The 17,789-nt window shown below is 34.7% G+C and overlaps 1 protein-coding gene across 1 annotated transcript; it reads left to right on the plus strand.

Moving 5' to 3' along the window:
• The first annotated feature begins 16,443 nt into the window (after window positions 1-16,443).
• LOC140523053 (olfactory receptor 13D1-like) lies at window positions 16,444-17,376 on the plus strand. Its single transcript, XM_072638137.1, has one exon. It carries the CDS (start codon window positions 16,444-16,446, stop codon window positions 17,374-17,376), a length of 933 nt encoding a protein of 310 aa, XP_072494238.1.
• Window positions 17,377-17,789: the final 413 nt, after the last annotated feature.

A 17,789-nucleotide genomic window follows, 5' to 3' on the forward strand; every position in this document is an offset into this window, starting at 1 on the left:
TCTTCCAAAATAGGTCTATTTAGTTCTATTTCCTCTTCTGCTAATCTAGTCCTTTCATATTTTTTGTATATATTCTCCCATTTCACTTACATTATTAAATTTATCAGCATAAAATTGAGCAAAATAACTCTTTATAATTTCATCTTCATTTGTGGTATACTTACCCTTTTCATTTTTAATACTAGCTATTATGTGTTCTTTTAAAAATCAAACTAACAATTTATCTATTTTATTTTTCATAGAGGCAATTCTTAGTTTTATTTATTAATTCATTGGTTTTTCATATGTAGTTTTATTAATCTCACCTTCAATTTTTAGGATTTCAAATTTAGCATTTAATTGGGAATTTTTTTGTTTGTTTGTTCTTTTTCTACTTTTTAAAATTGTGCCTTGCTCCTTTTCTATTTTGTTAATATTAGTAAAGACATAAATTTTCCTCTGATTATTGTTTTTATTGTAGCCCACAGGTTTTGATATGCTGTTTCATTATTGTTGTTATTAATGAAATTATTGTTTGAATGGTTTCTGTGATTTTTTCTTTAACCTACTCATTCTTTAAGATTTGGTTGTTTAATTTCCAATTAGTTTTTATTCTGTTTCAGTGGTCCCTTAAAAAATGTAATTTTATTGCATTGTGAAAATGTTACTTTACTATTTAATTAATTAATATTATTTAATATTATTATTCATTCTTAAATTATTTATTTTTAATTATTAATAGTTAATTTATATAATAATTATTTTTGCTTTTCAACTTTTAACTATAAAATTTTATGCCCTAATATATGATTAATTTTTGTAAAGGTACCATAAACCACTGAGAAAAAGATATATTACTTTCTATTCCCATTAAATTCTCTTCAGATATCTATCACATCTAGGTTGTCTAAAATTCTATTGACATTTTTTATTCTTTTCTTATTTTTTTGTTAGATTCATCTACTTCTGAAAAGGGAAGATTAAAGTCCCCCATGGTTTTACTACTATTATATATCTCCATCCATAATTCATTTAACTCTTCTTTTAAAAACGTTAGATCCTGGGGGCAGAGCCAAGATGGAGGAGTAGGAAGACATACCTACTCTAGCTCTCCCCCCATAGCCCATAAAATACCCATAAAAAATAACCCTAAACAAATTCTAGAGCAGCAGAAGCCACAAAACGACAGAGTGAAAGAGATTTCCAACCCAAGGCAGCCTGGAAGGCCAACAGGAAAGGTCTGTTGCACCAGACTTGGAGCGGAGCATAGCCCATGGAGCCCAGTCCAGCCTTGGTCACACAGTGCAGCAGAGACAGGACTGGAACAGGCTTCAGGGCAGCAGAATCACAGGTAGCAGCAGTGGTTTCCAGATTACTCAACCCATAAGTACCAAAGGCAGCTTCAAAGGTCAGTGAGAAAGCTCTTTCACCTAGGTGAGAAGGTAATGCAGTCTGTCCCTGATGGCCCCAGGACAGCAGATATGGCTGCGGCACAGCATCCATTTTAGGAGCCCTCAGCTTAAAGACCCTGGGTGAATTGCATGGCTGATCTGAATCTCAGGCCTGAGTGGTGGTTGTAGGGTGAGAAGGAGTGCTGGCTGGCATAGTTAAGGTGGTAGAGATTCTGAAGAGGGAATTCTACTCACAGATCTGGGACAGAAAAACTTGTTGTTGCTCCCAGACTAGAAGAAGCTGAGAACTTATAGATCCCTAGAGTACACCCTCCACCTGACAAAGGACTCAAAAGTCAAGTAACAGGCTGGGAAAATGCCCAAAAAAGGGGAAAAAATAAGACTATAAAAGATTACTTTCTTGGTGAATAGGTGCTTTCTTCCATCATTTCAGATGAGAAAGAACAAGGCATACCATCAGAGGAAGACATAAAAGTTAAGACTTCTACATCTAAAACCTCCAAAATTAATATGTAATGGTCTCAGGCCATGGAAGAGCTCAAAAAGGATTTTGAAAATCAAGGAAGAGAGGTGCAGGAAAAATTGGGAAGAAAAATGAGAGCAATGCAAGAAACTCAGGAAAAGTGAATCAACAACTTGCTAAAGGAGACCCAAAAAATGCTGAAGAAAATAACACCTTGAAAAATAGACTAACACAAATGGCAAAAGAGGTCCAAAGAGCCAATTAGGAGAAGAATGCTTTAAAAAGCAGAATTAGTCAAATGGAAAAGAAGGTTCTAAAGCTCACTGAAGAAAATAGTTCTTTAAAGATTTGAATGGAGGAGATGGAAGCTAATGACTTTATGAGAAACCAAGAAATTACAAAAAAAAAAAAAAAACCAAAAGAATGAAAAAATAGAAGACAATGTGAAATATCTCACTGGAAAAACAACTGACCTGGAAAATAGATCCAGGAAACACAATTTAAAAATTATGGGGCTACCTGAAAGCCATGGTCAAAAAAAAAGCTTAGACATCATCTTTCATGAAATTATCAAGGAAAACTGCCCTGATATTCTAGAAGCAGACAGTAAAATAAATATTGAAAGAATTCACCAATTACCTCCTGAAAGAGATGCAAAAAGAAAAACTCCTAGGAATACTGTAGCCAAATTCCAGAGTTTACAGGTTAAGGAGAAAATACTGTAAGCAGCCACAAAGAAACTATTTGAGTATTGTGGAAATAAAATCAGGAAAACACAGGATCTAGCAGCTTCTACATAAAGGGATCAAAGGGCTTGGAATATGATATTCCAGAAGTCAGTGGAACTAGGATTAAAGCCAAGAATCACCTATCCTGCAAAACTGAGTATAATACTTAGGGGGGAAAAATGTCATTCAATAAAGTAGAGGACTTTGAAGCATTTTTGATGAAAAGATCAGAGTTGAATAGAAAATTTGGCTTTCAAACGCAAGAATCAAGAGAAGCATGAAAAGGTAAACAGAAAAGAGAAATCGTAGGGGATTTACTGAGGTTGAACTGTTTACACTCCTACATGGAAAGATAATATTTGTAACTCTTAAGACTTTTCTCAGTATTTGGGTAGCTGGAAGGATTATATACATATAGACAGAGAGCACAGAGTGAGTTGAATAGGAAGGGACGATGTCTAAAAAAAATAAAATTAAGGGGGGAGAGAGGAATATATTGGGAGGAGAAAGGGAGAAGTGGAATGGGGCAAATTATCTCATAAAAGAGGCAAGAGAAAGCTTTTTCAGTGGAGGGGGGAAGGGAGGTTACAGGGGAAAAGTGAAGTTTACTCTCATCACATTTAGCTCAAGGAGAGAATGACATGCAGGCTCAATTTGGTATGAAAATCTATCTTACACTATAGGAAAGTAGGAGAGGAGGGGGTAAGTGGGGTGTGGGGAGCATGATACAAAGGAGGCCATATGAGAGTAAGGAATAATCAGAAGTAACAGTTTTGGGGAGGGACAAGGTCAAAAGAAAGAATAGAATAAAAGGGGGCAGGATAGGATGAAGGGAAATATAATTAGTCTATCACAACATGACTGTTATGAAAGTCTTTTGCATAACTGCACATATATAGCCTATATTGAATGGCTTACTTTCTCAGTGGGGATGGGAAGAAGGGAGAGAAGTTGAAACTCAGAGTTTCAGGAATGAATGTTTAGAATTGTTTTTGCATGCAACTGGGAAATAAAAAATACAGGTAATGGGATATAGAAATCTATCTTGCCCTAAAAGAAAAGAGAAGATGGGGATAAGTGAAGGGAGGAGTATGATAGAAAGGAGGGCAGATTGGGGGAAGGGGTAATCAGAATGCACAGTGCCTTGGGGTGGGGGAAGGGGAGAGATGGGGAGAAAATTTGGAACTCAAAATCTTCTGGAAATGAATGCTGAAAATTAAAAATAAGATAGATAGATAGATAGATAGATAGATAGATAGATAGATAGATAGATGATAGATAGATAGATAGATAGATAGATAGATAGATAGATAGATAGATAGATAGATAAATAGATAGATGGATGGATGGATGGATGGATGGATGGATGGATGGATGGATGGATGGATGGATAGATGGATGGATGGATGGATGAATAAACAGAAATTAGATCCTATGTTATTTGGTGCATATAGGTTCACTATTGATACTTCTTCATTGTCTGTGGTACCTTTTATCAAAATGTAGTTACCTCTTTATCTTTTTAATTAAATACATTTTAGCCTTAATTTAGTCTGAGATTATGATTAGTCCTTCTGCCTTTTTTGCATCAGATGAAGCATAATAAATTCTATTTCAACCCTCCATTTTAACTCTGTATGTATCTCTCCTTCTTAAATGTGCTTCTTGTAAACAGCATATTGTTGAATTCTGATTTTTAATCCACTGTTCTATTTCCATTTTATGGAATTTAGCCCATTCATATTCAAAATTATAATTACTATTTGTGAATTTCCCTCCATCTTATTTTTACTTACTGTTATCCTTCTCAGTCTTGCTTTTTATCCTATCCCTTTACCTTTCCCTTTACCCTCCTAGTCCTTATTCTATATATCTAAGATTCCCTCCCTTATCCTCTCCTCCCATTCTCCTAAATCTTACACACTCTACTTAAAGGCCCTCCCTTATCTAGTTTCTCAAATCATGGCATTGATGAAAGGAAGGATTTAAATTCACAATCTTTGGTCTGCAAATAATGCTTTTTCAGCTTCTTAGCTGGTGGTGGTATCTATTTCCTCTCATTTTACCTTTTTAGATAACATTTACAGTACTATATCAAAAAAAAAACAATGAGGGATATCATCCTTGCTTTGCTCCTGTTCTAAATGCGGAATCTTCTAGGGCTCCTTCATTGAAATACTACCAGCTTTGGTTTTAATAATGATGATGGTGGACATCCTTGTTTCACATCTAATCTTACTGTGAAGGTTGCTAGCTTATCCCCATTACAAATAATCTTTGCTGATACTTTCAAATGTTTTTAATAGAAATGGGTGTTATACTTTATCAAAAGTTTTTTGCTGTATCTACTGATATCATCTTTTTATTTTTATTAGAGATATAATCAACTATGTTAATAATTTTCCTTACATTTAACAATCTCTGTATTTCTGATATGAATTCCACTTGGTCATATTGTATAATGTTTGTAATATATTGTTGTAATCTTTTAGCTAGTATTTTTTTTATGATTTTGGATCCATATTCTTTAATGAAGAATACGAACCAGTTGGTTTGTAATTTTCTTTCTCTGTTTTTACTTTTTCTCGTTTATGTATCAGTTTCATATTTGTTTCATAAAAGGAATTTGGTAAGCCCCTTCTTTGCCTATTATTCCAAATAATTTATTTAATATTGGAGTTAGTTGGTCTTTAAATGTCTGATAGAATTCATTGTAAGTCAACTGGCTTGGTGCTTTTTTCTTAGGAAGCTCATTTATAGCCTGTTCAATTTCTTTTTCTAAAATGTCTGTTTACATATTCTATTTCATCTTCTACTAACGCAGGAAGTTTGTAAACATCTTTCCATTTCAATTAAGTTGTGAAATTTTTTGATATATAATTGGACAAAATAACTCCTTACAATTGCTTTGATTTCATCTGCTTTAGTAGTATATTCCCTTTTTATCTTTGACACTAGTAATTTGACCTCCTCCCTGTTTTAAAATTATATTAGCCAATGGTTGATCTATTTATTAGGGGGGGTTTTGTAATACCAACTTCTAATTTTATTTATTAATTCAATGGTTTTTCTTGCATTCAACTTTAATCATTTCACTTTTAATTTTTTCAAATTTCCAATTTAGTGTTTAATTGGGGGGGGGGGTTGTTTTTTTTAAATTTTTTTTTTAATTGTGCATCCAATCCATTGGTCTCTCTTTTTTATTGATATAAGCACTTAGAGATGATTACTGCTTTTGCTGTATCCAATAGGTTTTGGTATGCTGTTTCATTATTGACATTTTCTTTAATGAAATTGTTCATCATTTCTGTTATTTTTTCTTTAGTCCATATATTCTTTAAGAGTAGGTTCCTTAGTCTGTAATTAGATTTTTCGTATGTTTTCATGCTCTCTTATTAAACATACTTGTAAGGCATTGTGGTCTGTAAAGGAAGCACTTTAATACTTCTGCTTTTAGCTACAAAATTTTTTGTCCACTAATGTGTGATCAGTATTGCTGAGAAAAAGGTGTATTCCTTTCTATTCCCATTCAGGGCTTTCCAGATATTTAGCATACTTCTCTTATCTAAAATTCTATTCATTTCCTTAACTTCTTTCTTATTTATTGTTTGATTAGATTTATCTAGTTATGAGAGGGGAAGATTAAAGTTCCCCACTCTTACAGTACTATTGTCTATTTCCACTTATACTTCATTTAACTTTTCTTTTAAAAAATTTAGATGTTGTAGCACTTAATGCATATACATTTAGTATTGATATTGCTTCATTATTTATGATAACTTTTATCATAATGTAATTTCCCTATTTATCTCTTTTAATTAAATCTATTTTAGCTTTGACTTTGTCTGAAATCATGATTACTTAACCCTGCTTTTCTTGCTTTGACTGAGGCATAATACATTCTACTCTAGTCCTTTATTTTAACTCTGTGCATATCTCTCAGTTTTAAATGTGGTTCTTGTAAACAACATATTGTCAGATTCTGATTTATAATCCATTCTGCTGTTTCTGTTTTCTGGGTGAATTCATCCCATTCACAGTCAAAGTTATAATTAATATTTGAGTATTTCCCTCCATTCTATTTTTCCTCACTATTGTCCTTCTCAGTCTCTGTTTTTACCCTCTTGCTCTTCTAGTTTACTTCTACACACGACCTTCCTAATCCACACCCTTTTAAAGAACCTCTCTCTTATCTTCTCCCCTAACCCTCCCAGTCCTTATTATACCCATCCTTCTAAAGTTCCTTCCCTTATGCTCTCCCCACACCCTCCTAAATCTTAATCTACATGCCTTTTATTATCCTATTCCCTTGACTTCTCATTTCTTTATAAATATACAAGAATTTTATAGCCTCCTAGATATATGTGTTGTCCCATCTTTAACCCAGATCTGATGAGAGTAGGGTTCTAGAACTACCAGCCCTCCACCCCTACATGTTTCCTCTGTATCAGTTTTTCCTCTTGCTCCTTATTTGTATAAGATAATTGCTCTTTTTTACCTTTTCCTACACAGTTTTGCTTTTTAGAATCAGCAAGTACTAGTGACAATCTTAAGAATACTGATATTTCTGTATGTAAACAGTTTGACCTTATGGAATCCATTGTAATTGGTCTTTGATGTTTAGCTTATATTTCTCCTGGATTTTATGTCAAGTTTTCCATTAAATCCTGACCTTTTTACTACAAAATCCTGAAAGTCTTTCAATTCACTGAATATCCATTTTTTCTTGCAGGATTATACTTAATTTTGCTGGGTAAGTTATTTTTGGCCACAACCTCAGTTCTTTTGCTCATCAATATATAGTGTTCCAAAACCTGTAGTCTTTTAGTGTAGCAGCTGCTAGATCTTATGTAATTCTGACTGTCTCCTCAGGTTTTTTTTCTTGTTGCTTGTAATAGTTTCTCCTCACACTCAAAGTTTTGAAACTTGGGTATGATATTCCTGTAGGTTTTTATCCTGAGAACTCTTTTAGCTGGTGATTGTTGAATTTTTTCTATTTCTACTTTCCCCTCTTGTTCTAAAACTATAGGACAATTTTCTTTAATCAATTCTTATATCTTTTCAAGATTTTTTTTATTCTAGCTTTTAGGTAGTCCAGTAATTCCTATATTTTCTTTTCTTGATTTGTTCATCAAATCCATTGTTTTTCTTGTGTTTCACATTCTCTTCTTTTTTTTAATTCTTTTGATTTTATTCATTATTTCTTAATACCTTATAACATCATTCACTTCCCCTAGTCCAATTATAGTTTTCAAAGAGTTGTTTTCTTCCTTTCCAGGTGGTTTACTTTCTTTTCATAATTTTCTTGATTCTCTTGGATTGTTCTTTTTTTCTAATTTTTCTTCAATTCCTCTTATTTGACTTGGCAATTTCTTTTTAAGTTCCTCCAAGAACTCTTTTTTGGCATGCGACCATTTGGTATTGCTCTTTGGAGTAGGAGAAGCTCTTTTTTGCTTCAGTATCCTCCTTTGAATATGCACCTATATCTCTTCTATCCTCAGAGTAGCTGTCTATACTTGGATTCTTTCTCCTTTGCTTACTCATTTTTATTTTGTTTGGTGCTTTTTCTTAGCAGCTTATTATCACATCTAGGCCCAGGGTGTGCTTTTGGCCTCAGGTCCTTCTTACTGTAATTTTCTGAGCTTTGTCTAGGGCCCAACCCTGGCACCCCTCTCCTCCTCCAAGCCACAGGCTATGGGCCTTAGCCACATTATGCTAGAAATGCTCTTGTTCCCTGAGGAAAATTCAGTGGTTGTAACCTCCAGTTCTTCCATCTGGCCTGGAACTGAAACCAGAAACTCAGCTCTCCTGTAAATGCCCCTTACCAGCAGTGTCCTCACTCTACTGCTTCTGTCCTCACTGAGTGTTTGTGTTAATTCCTTTGGATGCTTGTGATAGTTCCTTCTTGCCTTCAGTTAAAAGGAAGTACAGTTGGGCTTGGCATTTCTCAGCAAGAGCGGGTCCTTCAATCTTCCCCTGCTTAGATATCTCACCTCCCACACTGTCTGTGAGGTAAAAATTCACATGACTGAGGCTGAGGCTACCTCCCAACCCAACTGCCCCAGGACTAGTTGTTTATTGTTCCAGTAGAGATAGCCTGGAGTTGTTTGCATGTCACTCAGGCAGAAGCTCCACCCCTGTGGTCTTTCTGTGAGTCTTGTCCAGTTGTCCCAAAAGGACCACCCCTCTGCCCCCTCTTGTTTATTTTTGCCACTCTATATTCACCTTGAGCTGCTATTTTGTCTTATTTGTGGAGGAAATCTGGACAGTGTGGAATTTTCTGACCTATTCAACCATCTTTGCAGAATCCCTCCCTTCCCTCCACTTTTGATTTTAATTAAAATGTTTTTAATCATATTTAAACTGGGACTCTGATGCTTACACGTTTTTAGCATTTTTAAAAAATTCCTTACTTTATTTTGATAGACCTTTTCTTTTCCTATAGATATGATTATGTGATTATTTAACATAATGAGAGTAGGAGATATATGGCAGTAAACAAAAGAACAGTGTATTTGGAGGTAACTAGAGATGGTGAATGCTCATCATTTAAGAGAATACAATCGTTATATGAAGAATAAGGTTTGAAGTGGAAGATGGAGTACATCATCATTGCAAGGAGACCAGACGTTAGCCAAATACAAAAAGAAAACACACTTTTTGAAAATAAATTAGAAAAGAAGGCTTAAATCATTAGAGGAACATTCATTCTTCAAGTTTTATCATGCTATTCCTAAAAACAAAGTCTTGAATTATAGATTGCCCTACTAAATAAGTGATTACTTTGCAGGACTCATGAAAATAACGACAAAATTCATTTTTCCAAAAATGGACAAAGCATCAAAATCTGCATAGAAATATCCTTAATAAAAGTTCAGAAAGCCTGTAGATAAGAGGATTTACAAAACAAAAAAGTAAGATAAGAGTAAATCCTCAAAAAAGAATACAAAACTACTTTTATAAGACAAAGGAAAATGAACAAATGCCTGATGAAGTATGAAACTCAGTAGATGCCTAAAACAGAATGGAACAAGAACAATAAAGTTCATAATGATTCAAAGGAGAAATTAAATTCATTTTCAAAACTGTTTTAAACAGGTAAGATGCTTAATTTTGTTATATTAGCAGATCAGGAAAAAATTAATACATCATAGGTAACTTCTTTAAAGAAGTGAAGTATTCACAGAGTTGGAATGTAAAAATATTGAAGTAGAGTAAAATATGACAGAAGAAAAGTACAAAGTAGCAATATTAAAATAACATATCAATTCTATGTGCTGAAAAGACTGATCTTGAAGACAGGTTATACAGAGACAGTATAAGGACAATAAGACAGTCTCTAAGAAGATCATGAAAAATTGAAAATGCTGACTACTATCTTGAAGAAAATGATACAAGAAAGCTTCTCAGAACTTCTGACTATGGAAAACAAAGCATCAATTGAGAGAATCTATAAATCACCTCCAGGGGGACAAGAGTTGCTTTGAACTTTGAGGTGTATGATGGCTAAATTGAACAATTTCAATGACAAATAAATTTGGAAAGTTTCAAAGGAAAAATTTCAATTTTGGAAAATTCAAGATTTTTCAAATAAAATGGAAAATATATGATGTATTCATAAGGGAATAGAAAGGGACTACAGATTACAAGTGTTTCATAATATTGTCAGTTGCTTTTAATTAACTGTTTGCTTTTGTAATAGAGTATTACAGTGAGATTTGGTGAAAAAAGGGAGCTTACAGGCATCAATAAAAGAAAAGGAGATAACTTTTTCCTGAGTGCCCTTGAATTAACATGACAAACTACCTTACATACTGCCAACCTACTAAGAGAAGTAATTTCCTATACAAATCTTTTTTTAATGAACATAAGTACTAAGAAAAAAAGATGCAAATAAAAATCTTCAGTATAATTGGGTACCTGAGACATTGTCCCTGAGGCTTCAAAAAACTACTTTCTGTCACCTTAGAACTCTAAATTGTTCAGGGATTGAAAAAGTCTCTGAATGCATGAAAAGTTATAAATAATAAGCAATTTTTAGAGGGTAGATGATAGTGATTTATTTGAAGATGAGGAAGGTAGGTGAAGTATAACCAAAACTGTTTTCTAAAATTTATTTCATATTAGTGTTTAAATTAGATTTTTATGAAAAGCATCTATTCACAGAGACTTTCTGAGTATTTAAATAATTTCTCTAGATTTATCTGAGCAGCTAGGAAAAATTAGTATCCCATAGCAATTATTGTCCTAGTAATGTTGTATCAGAAGGACGTATTTTAATGCCATGGGTTGTATTTTCAACTTCTACTAAGTTTCACTTCTCTGGAGCTTGGTTATTTCTAGGCTCAGTCTTATTTCTTGAGAACTTGAGACGTGTGAGTTCATGAGCTTTGTGTTAATTGGCATGACTATGCTATCTGACAGGATCATCTTCAGAAATGATTTTCTCCTATTCTAGCTCATCAAGCAAAGCAGCTATGATCATGAATAGAAGACACAGGTTTTTAATGAAAATGTAGGCTCCTGATCTCTGTTGACTTGGGAATCTCACAAGGTAAGAAAACTGAGATCAGAGTAACTTACAGAGCATCTCAATCATCATGAGTCCATTTGTTCTTTCCTGTCTTAAAGTAGGTGACTGAATAGAAGGACAAGGAATAAGTACGATAAGCATTTTTCTTGAGTTTTTTTATCTATATTTTCCTTTACAGCATGACTATTATGGATATGTTTTGCATGACTACACATATATAACATGTATGGAATTGCTTGCCTTCTCAATGAGGGTAGATGAGGAGGGAGGAAGAGTGAGAACTGTTACATGTAACTGGGGGAAAATTAAATACTAAATAAATACAAAAAATACATACAATAACCTCATAGGAGAAAGTTATCAGTACTATGGATTGCCAGTTTGGAAATCCTATTAGAATTTTCATTCATCCTTTGGGTTAAATAATAGTGACATCTCTCAGATGAAAGTGAACGTTCTCTTACTTTATGTCTTCTTATTTGGATGCTATAATTTCACACCTGGAAGCTATCTTAGAAAGTATTTTATCTAAGCCCTTCATGTTACAGATGGGGAAACTGAGTCCCAGAAAGGTGAAGTAACTTGCTCATACACTCACCTGGTTGGTGGTTCTACTATCCAAGACTTTGCTGATTCTTGATCCTGTGCTCTTTCCACTACACCACATTGCCACATGATTTTTATTAGACCATGAGCTCCATGAAGGCAAGGGTCATGGTTAATTCATCTTTGAATTTCCCACACTTCTTAATATTTATGTTTTGCATTCTAGTAGGCCCTAAATAAAAGTTGAATGAATAAGCTAATGAATGAATGACCACAAAGGAATCTTTTTAAAGTACAGAGTCTTTAGATTCTCATTAAGGACCTTCCTCCAGCATTTACTACACATCCATAGATAGGTCATTAGCCTTCCCTAATTCATAAGAGTAAGTTCTTTATAAACTATAAAGCACTGAATAAATATGAACTATATGAATGACTTATGAATGGCACTGAGTACACTAAAATATGATATATAGTGAGATCAACATTTTGGGTTTGAGTCCCACAAGGCTCAGCCAACTCAGCAAAGAGGGAAAAAAATCTTTCTATTTCATTGTCATAGATTGTACCCTGAACTATATGCACCATTGATCCTAAGGGAAATAAGATTTAAAGGAAGTATGCTTTTCACTAATTAGAAAAGAGTCAATAAACATTTATTAAGTGCCCACTATATATGCCAGGCATTGTGCTAAACACAAGGGATATAAAGACCGCAAAAGACAGTCTCTGCTCTCAAGCTGTTCATAATCTAATAGAATAGATAACATACAAACAATTATGTACAAACAAGATACATATGAGCTGTACTGGAAATGATCAACTGAGGAAAGGCACTCGAATTAAGGGAACATCATGAAAAGCATTCTGTAGAAGGTAAGATTTTAACTGAGGCTTGAAGGAAACCAAGAAAATAAACAGGTAGAGATGCAGAAGGAGAACATTCTAGTCCTGAGAGACAGGCAGTGAAAATGTCAGTGTTTGGGAGTCAGAATGTCTTAATCAAGGATCAACCATGAGATCAGTGTCACTAGATTGCAGAGTAAGGGAGAAAAGGGATTAGGATGAAAGAAAACAGAAAGGTTTATATTGGGGGGGAGGGGGAAGGAGAGGCAGTAACATATTATCAAAGGTTTTGCAAGCCCAACACAAGATTTTATATTTGATCTTGTAGATAGTCCAAAGACAAACACCTTGTTTCCTTGCATTAATGGGCTATGTGCTGTGTTGCAAAGTGTACTGTTCTTGGACCTCAGAGGACCTCACTTCTAAATCTGACTCATATTGGGGAAAATCATTTAATCTCTTGGTGCCTGAATTTACTCAGCTATAAAGTAGGGATTATATTTGTACAAGGTTTTAAGGAAAGTATTTTAGAGATCACTTAATTCTCCAGACCTCAATTTCTTCATCTATAAAAAGACAATACTACTTAACTACTTACCTCACAGAAATCTTGTAAGGAATGTACCTGGTAAAGTGCTATATAAATGAATTGCTTTAGAAAGATGAGCGTGACTAAATTTGTTACTAGAAGTCATTAGAATTTAATTCAAAGACATCCCTTCTCAGCAAATGAGAAAAAATGCACAGGCTAGGTGCTTTGCAGAAACAAATATCCCCACAAAATCAGGAGCGAAAAAGAACCTCAATATTCAAACCACAAAGTAAAAATGCCAGCCTCAGAACTTTCAACTGATTGGATACTAGTTGCTTCTTCTCCATATCTAATATGTGGGGGATGAAAATAAACATGTTCAAGTATTTTCCAATTCTCTCTACTATTTCAAAAGATTTTCACTAGTGTCACTAGAGTATAGTTTTCTTTTTTTCTGCTGAAGATTTTACACAGGGTGCAATGGTTAAGTTAAACATAAACAAAGTTCTTTCCAAATGCTTGCTAAAACTAAGAAAGTCCGCATTTCATAAACTCATTCATTGCAAAGCTGGAAGGGACCTTAGAGACAGAGACGCCACACCCCAGTGAATCAATATGATTTCTGGGGACCATTGGTAAAGAATGCTCCCCACCTAGAGAGATGATCGACTAATTAGGCAGAGACAGATTTGGGGGAGCAAGCAGTATGGGAATTAGTTTGCTTGACTGTTCATTTGAGTTACAAAGGTTTTGTTTTTCATATTCTTTACCCTTTTTTCAGTGTATGGGAATAGGAGGGAGAAAAGTAATTAACTGAAAAAATGAAATTGGTATTTCATAAAACCCCTAAATCTTATCTGACCTAACCTCCTCTTTTTATACAGAATGAAACTGAAACCCAGAGAATGAAGTGACTTTATCAAAAACACATAGCTAGTGAGTGAGTAGTAGGGCTGAGATTTTATGTTAGGTGATATTTGTGTTTGTTACTGAAAAGTTTCACTGATGGCTACAGTTATGTTAACAAATCACATCTGCATAGTGCTGTAAGGTTTACAAAGCTCTTTCCTCAGAGAATATGAGGTAGCTAGTCAAAAAGCATAATTCTCATTTTATAGATGAAGAAACAGGCTCAGGGAATAGAAATGATTTGCTCCAATCATATAACTAGTGAGTTGGTAGAGAAAATGCCTTGAACCTGGGTCTTCTTACTGTAAGACCTTGCTTTTTTCCACAGCATTATACTGCTTCTCATTCATTCACCAGAGGTCACTGACCAAGACACTATGCTAGGCACCATTAAGGATAAAAGGATGAATGAGATATTGAGGCACTTATATTCTAGTACATGAAAATAAAAATGAATACATATAATAATAGTGACAAATAGCATGCATTTTATAAAGGAAAAATAAAAATTAAGTTCTACAGGAATTCAGAGGAAAGAGATTCCTTGAGGCTAAGTAGATCAAGAAAGACTTAACAAAGTAAGGAGCATCTGAATTGAGGCTTTATCACTTGATAGATTGATATTGAAATTATTTAGAAGATAAAGTACAGGGATGGTTGATGTCAAAGAGAAGCAGAGGACTAACTGGAAGAGGAAGAGGAGAAAGGGTGTAGAAAAGCATGAAGCCAAAAGGGTATAGGGCATGTTTCTTGAAACCCAGGATAATGATATTTTGATTGGACTAAAACTTCAGGCATATGGGAGTAAGTAGAGGAGGATGAAAGCAGAAAGATAGGCTTAGGTCCATGTTGTTGACAATCATAAATATCTGACTTAAGGAAGCAATAGTGTGCCACTAAAGGACAAGAAAGATGGTTTAATGAATAGTATTAGATTTGTAGTTAAAAAGACCTGAGTCCAAATGCTGCTTTTCACAATTAGTAGCTGTATGTCCATAGGCAAGCCATTTAACTTCTCTGAGCCTCAGTTTCATTATAGGGTTTTTTTATGGTAATAATATCTGCATTGCCTATTCTGCAGTGTTGCTGCAAGGGTTCAAATGAGACATTGTCAAGTTGTCTGAAAAATTTGAAGTTTTATACAAATATTAGAATATGGGTAGAGAACTGGATACTTGTGAAAAGAAATAAATATGATTTCAAAATGGAAAATTACCTATAAAATGGTTGAGTCCAACACAAAGTGTGAGCCCTGACAAGAAGAAGCTATGTTCAGAAGGGAATTCATTTAGGATAGAAAGACTGAAATCTTTGAATCAAAAGTTTTTCAGGACCAGCAACCAGGCATGGGTGGTCAGTGCTTTGATTTAGTTTCCTTAAACTTAGAGGATGTTATCAGAGCTCATGCTACTTCAGTAGGTAGACACAACTGAACTTTACACCTAGTGAGCTAGCTAACTATAAAATTCCTTAAAATAGAAAACTACTACATACTGCTTTCTTAACTCCTTCCTTCTCCTCATCTCTCTGAGAGGAGACCAAGGTGAGTTCTTCCCCAAATCTGTCCTGCTTAATCACTCGGTGATGCCCTTTCAAGTCATTGCTACCCACTGTCCTGTGGTCTCCATCTCCCCAAACAGAAAAGGTGTTCCAAGATTTAAAGTCTTATTTATTCCCAAATGATTTTGTCTTTAATAAGTTAACTTAATGACATCTTTCTTGATATTTATCCTCGTTGTATCTTCTGGTGGTTACCTTAGACAAATATAGTTCTTTTCAAAATAATGATGTTGAAGATGATGAATATAGTGAGGACCAAGCAACTAACTCAGTCACTGCTCCTCTTTTCCTATTACAGCAATAATGATCATTTTCAAAGAGAGCTAGAGTTGCGTTAATAATTCTCAACACTCACATGACTGGAAATGTGAAATGGCATTCATGAAGAGATGGAGAAATTGAAGGATTCTGTTCCTGGATTATCTCGTGGATGTAAAGGCATCTGCAGCAGAAAGCAATGTAAACTTTCATGAGAGCCTGGAATGAGTCAGGAATTTCTAAAATCAGATTATAAGGGTCTTTTTCTCCCCTTTACTCACTTAATGTGCAGGGTAATACATAGCAGCTCCCCCATCCCATACCTAAGCTAGTAAACCATGTGATAGAGTGAAGATACTCATTTTAGTTAATCTTATTGCATTTCCTATTTGGGTTTTGTGTTTCTTAATTTTCCCAGATCCATAGAAATGGTAGCATTCATGACTATGAGGTTTTAGGTATAGCACAGGAATGACTTTGCAGTCATGAGTTATACACTAGAACCTTTATTTCAAGTATACACATCCAGCCGTGTAGTTCAAGATAAGTATCCAAAATGCAACCACATCTAACCCTATTGGGGTCACATCACATATACCATAAAAAATAATGTGTATATGAAAGTCCTGGATCTTCCTCTGAGTTCTTAATGCTGAAAGTAAAACATAGATAAGAGAATGAATGGGGCAAATCAGACTGTGGTGCTGGAATTCATTCTGCTGGGGCTTTCTAAGCATCACAATGTTGAGATTGTCCTCTTTGTGTTATGCCTGGGGATATATTTAATCATTTTACTAGGGAACTCTTCTCTCATTATATTGAGTATTCTGGATTCCAACCTTCACACTCCCATGTATTTCTTCCTTAGCAACCTCTCCCTCATGGACATCTTTGGTACTTCCTCTTTTGTTCCCTTAATGTTGGTTAATTTCCTATCAGTCAAGAAAACCATCTCTTTCCCAGGATGTGCATTACAAATGTACCTGACTCTTTCCCTAGGAATAACAGAGTGTGTTCTGCTGGCCATGATGGCCTATGACCGGTATGTGGCCATATGTAATCCCCTGAGATATACCATCATCATGAATATGAGAGTCTGTGTGCTGTTGGCAGCCATGAGCTGGATAGTTGGGAGTGTAACCTCATTATTGCAAACAATCCTCCCATTGAGACTTTCCTTCTGTGGAAATAACATCATTGATAATTTCTTTTGTGAAATCCTGGCTGTCCTGAAACTGGCCTGTGTGGACATTTCCCTCAATGCTTTTATCATAGTGGTAGCACTTGTGTTGTTCACAATGATTCCAGTGCTGCTTATTTTCATCTCATATATGTTTATCCTTGCCTCCATTCTGAGAGTCAACTCAGTTGAAGGAAGGAAGAAAGCCTTCTCCACCTGTTCAGCACATCTGGCTGTGGTCATCATATACTATGGCACCATTCTCTTCATGTACTCAAAACCCAAGGCAAAGGACCCAGATTCAGATAAATTGATTGCCTTATTCTATGGTGCAGTGACCTCCATGCTAAATCCCATCATCTACAGTCTGAGGAACAAGGAAGTGAAGGCAGCAGTGCAAAAGGTTCTGTTTTTCTCCAATAGAACATGAAGCATATACCACAATTAAATGCAAGAAAATTACACAGAATATATTTGGGAATCAATGTCGTTATTATCTGATAGCTTTCATTTTGCTAGTCTGTGAACTCAAAAATTTAGTTTTTAAAATATTGTTACTTTGAACTCTGTGATCCTCAGTTCACTGATGTAGATCGCAAATTTTCACGTAAATAGATTTTCACAACAAACTAGAAATATGTTTCTTGGGATGTGTGTGTGTGTGTGTGTGTGTGTACACAGATATGCATATGTGTGGATATATATATATGTATATAGATATATATGCATGTGTGTAATGTATTGTTCAGTTTTATCAGACTGGTCATTACCTCATTTGAGTTTTCTTGGCAAATCTACTGGACTTATTTGCCATTTTCTCTCAACAAAACTACAAATTATCCC

Source organism: Notamacropus eugenii, chromosome 1, assembly GCF_028372415.1.
Source record: "Notamacropus eugenii isolate mMacEug1 chromosome 1, mMacEug1.pri_v2, whole genome shotgun sequence".
Lineage (NCBI taxonomy): Eukaryota > Metazoa > Chordata > Mammalia > Diprotodontia > Macropodidae > Notamacropus > Notamacropus eugenii.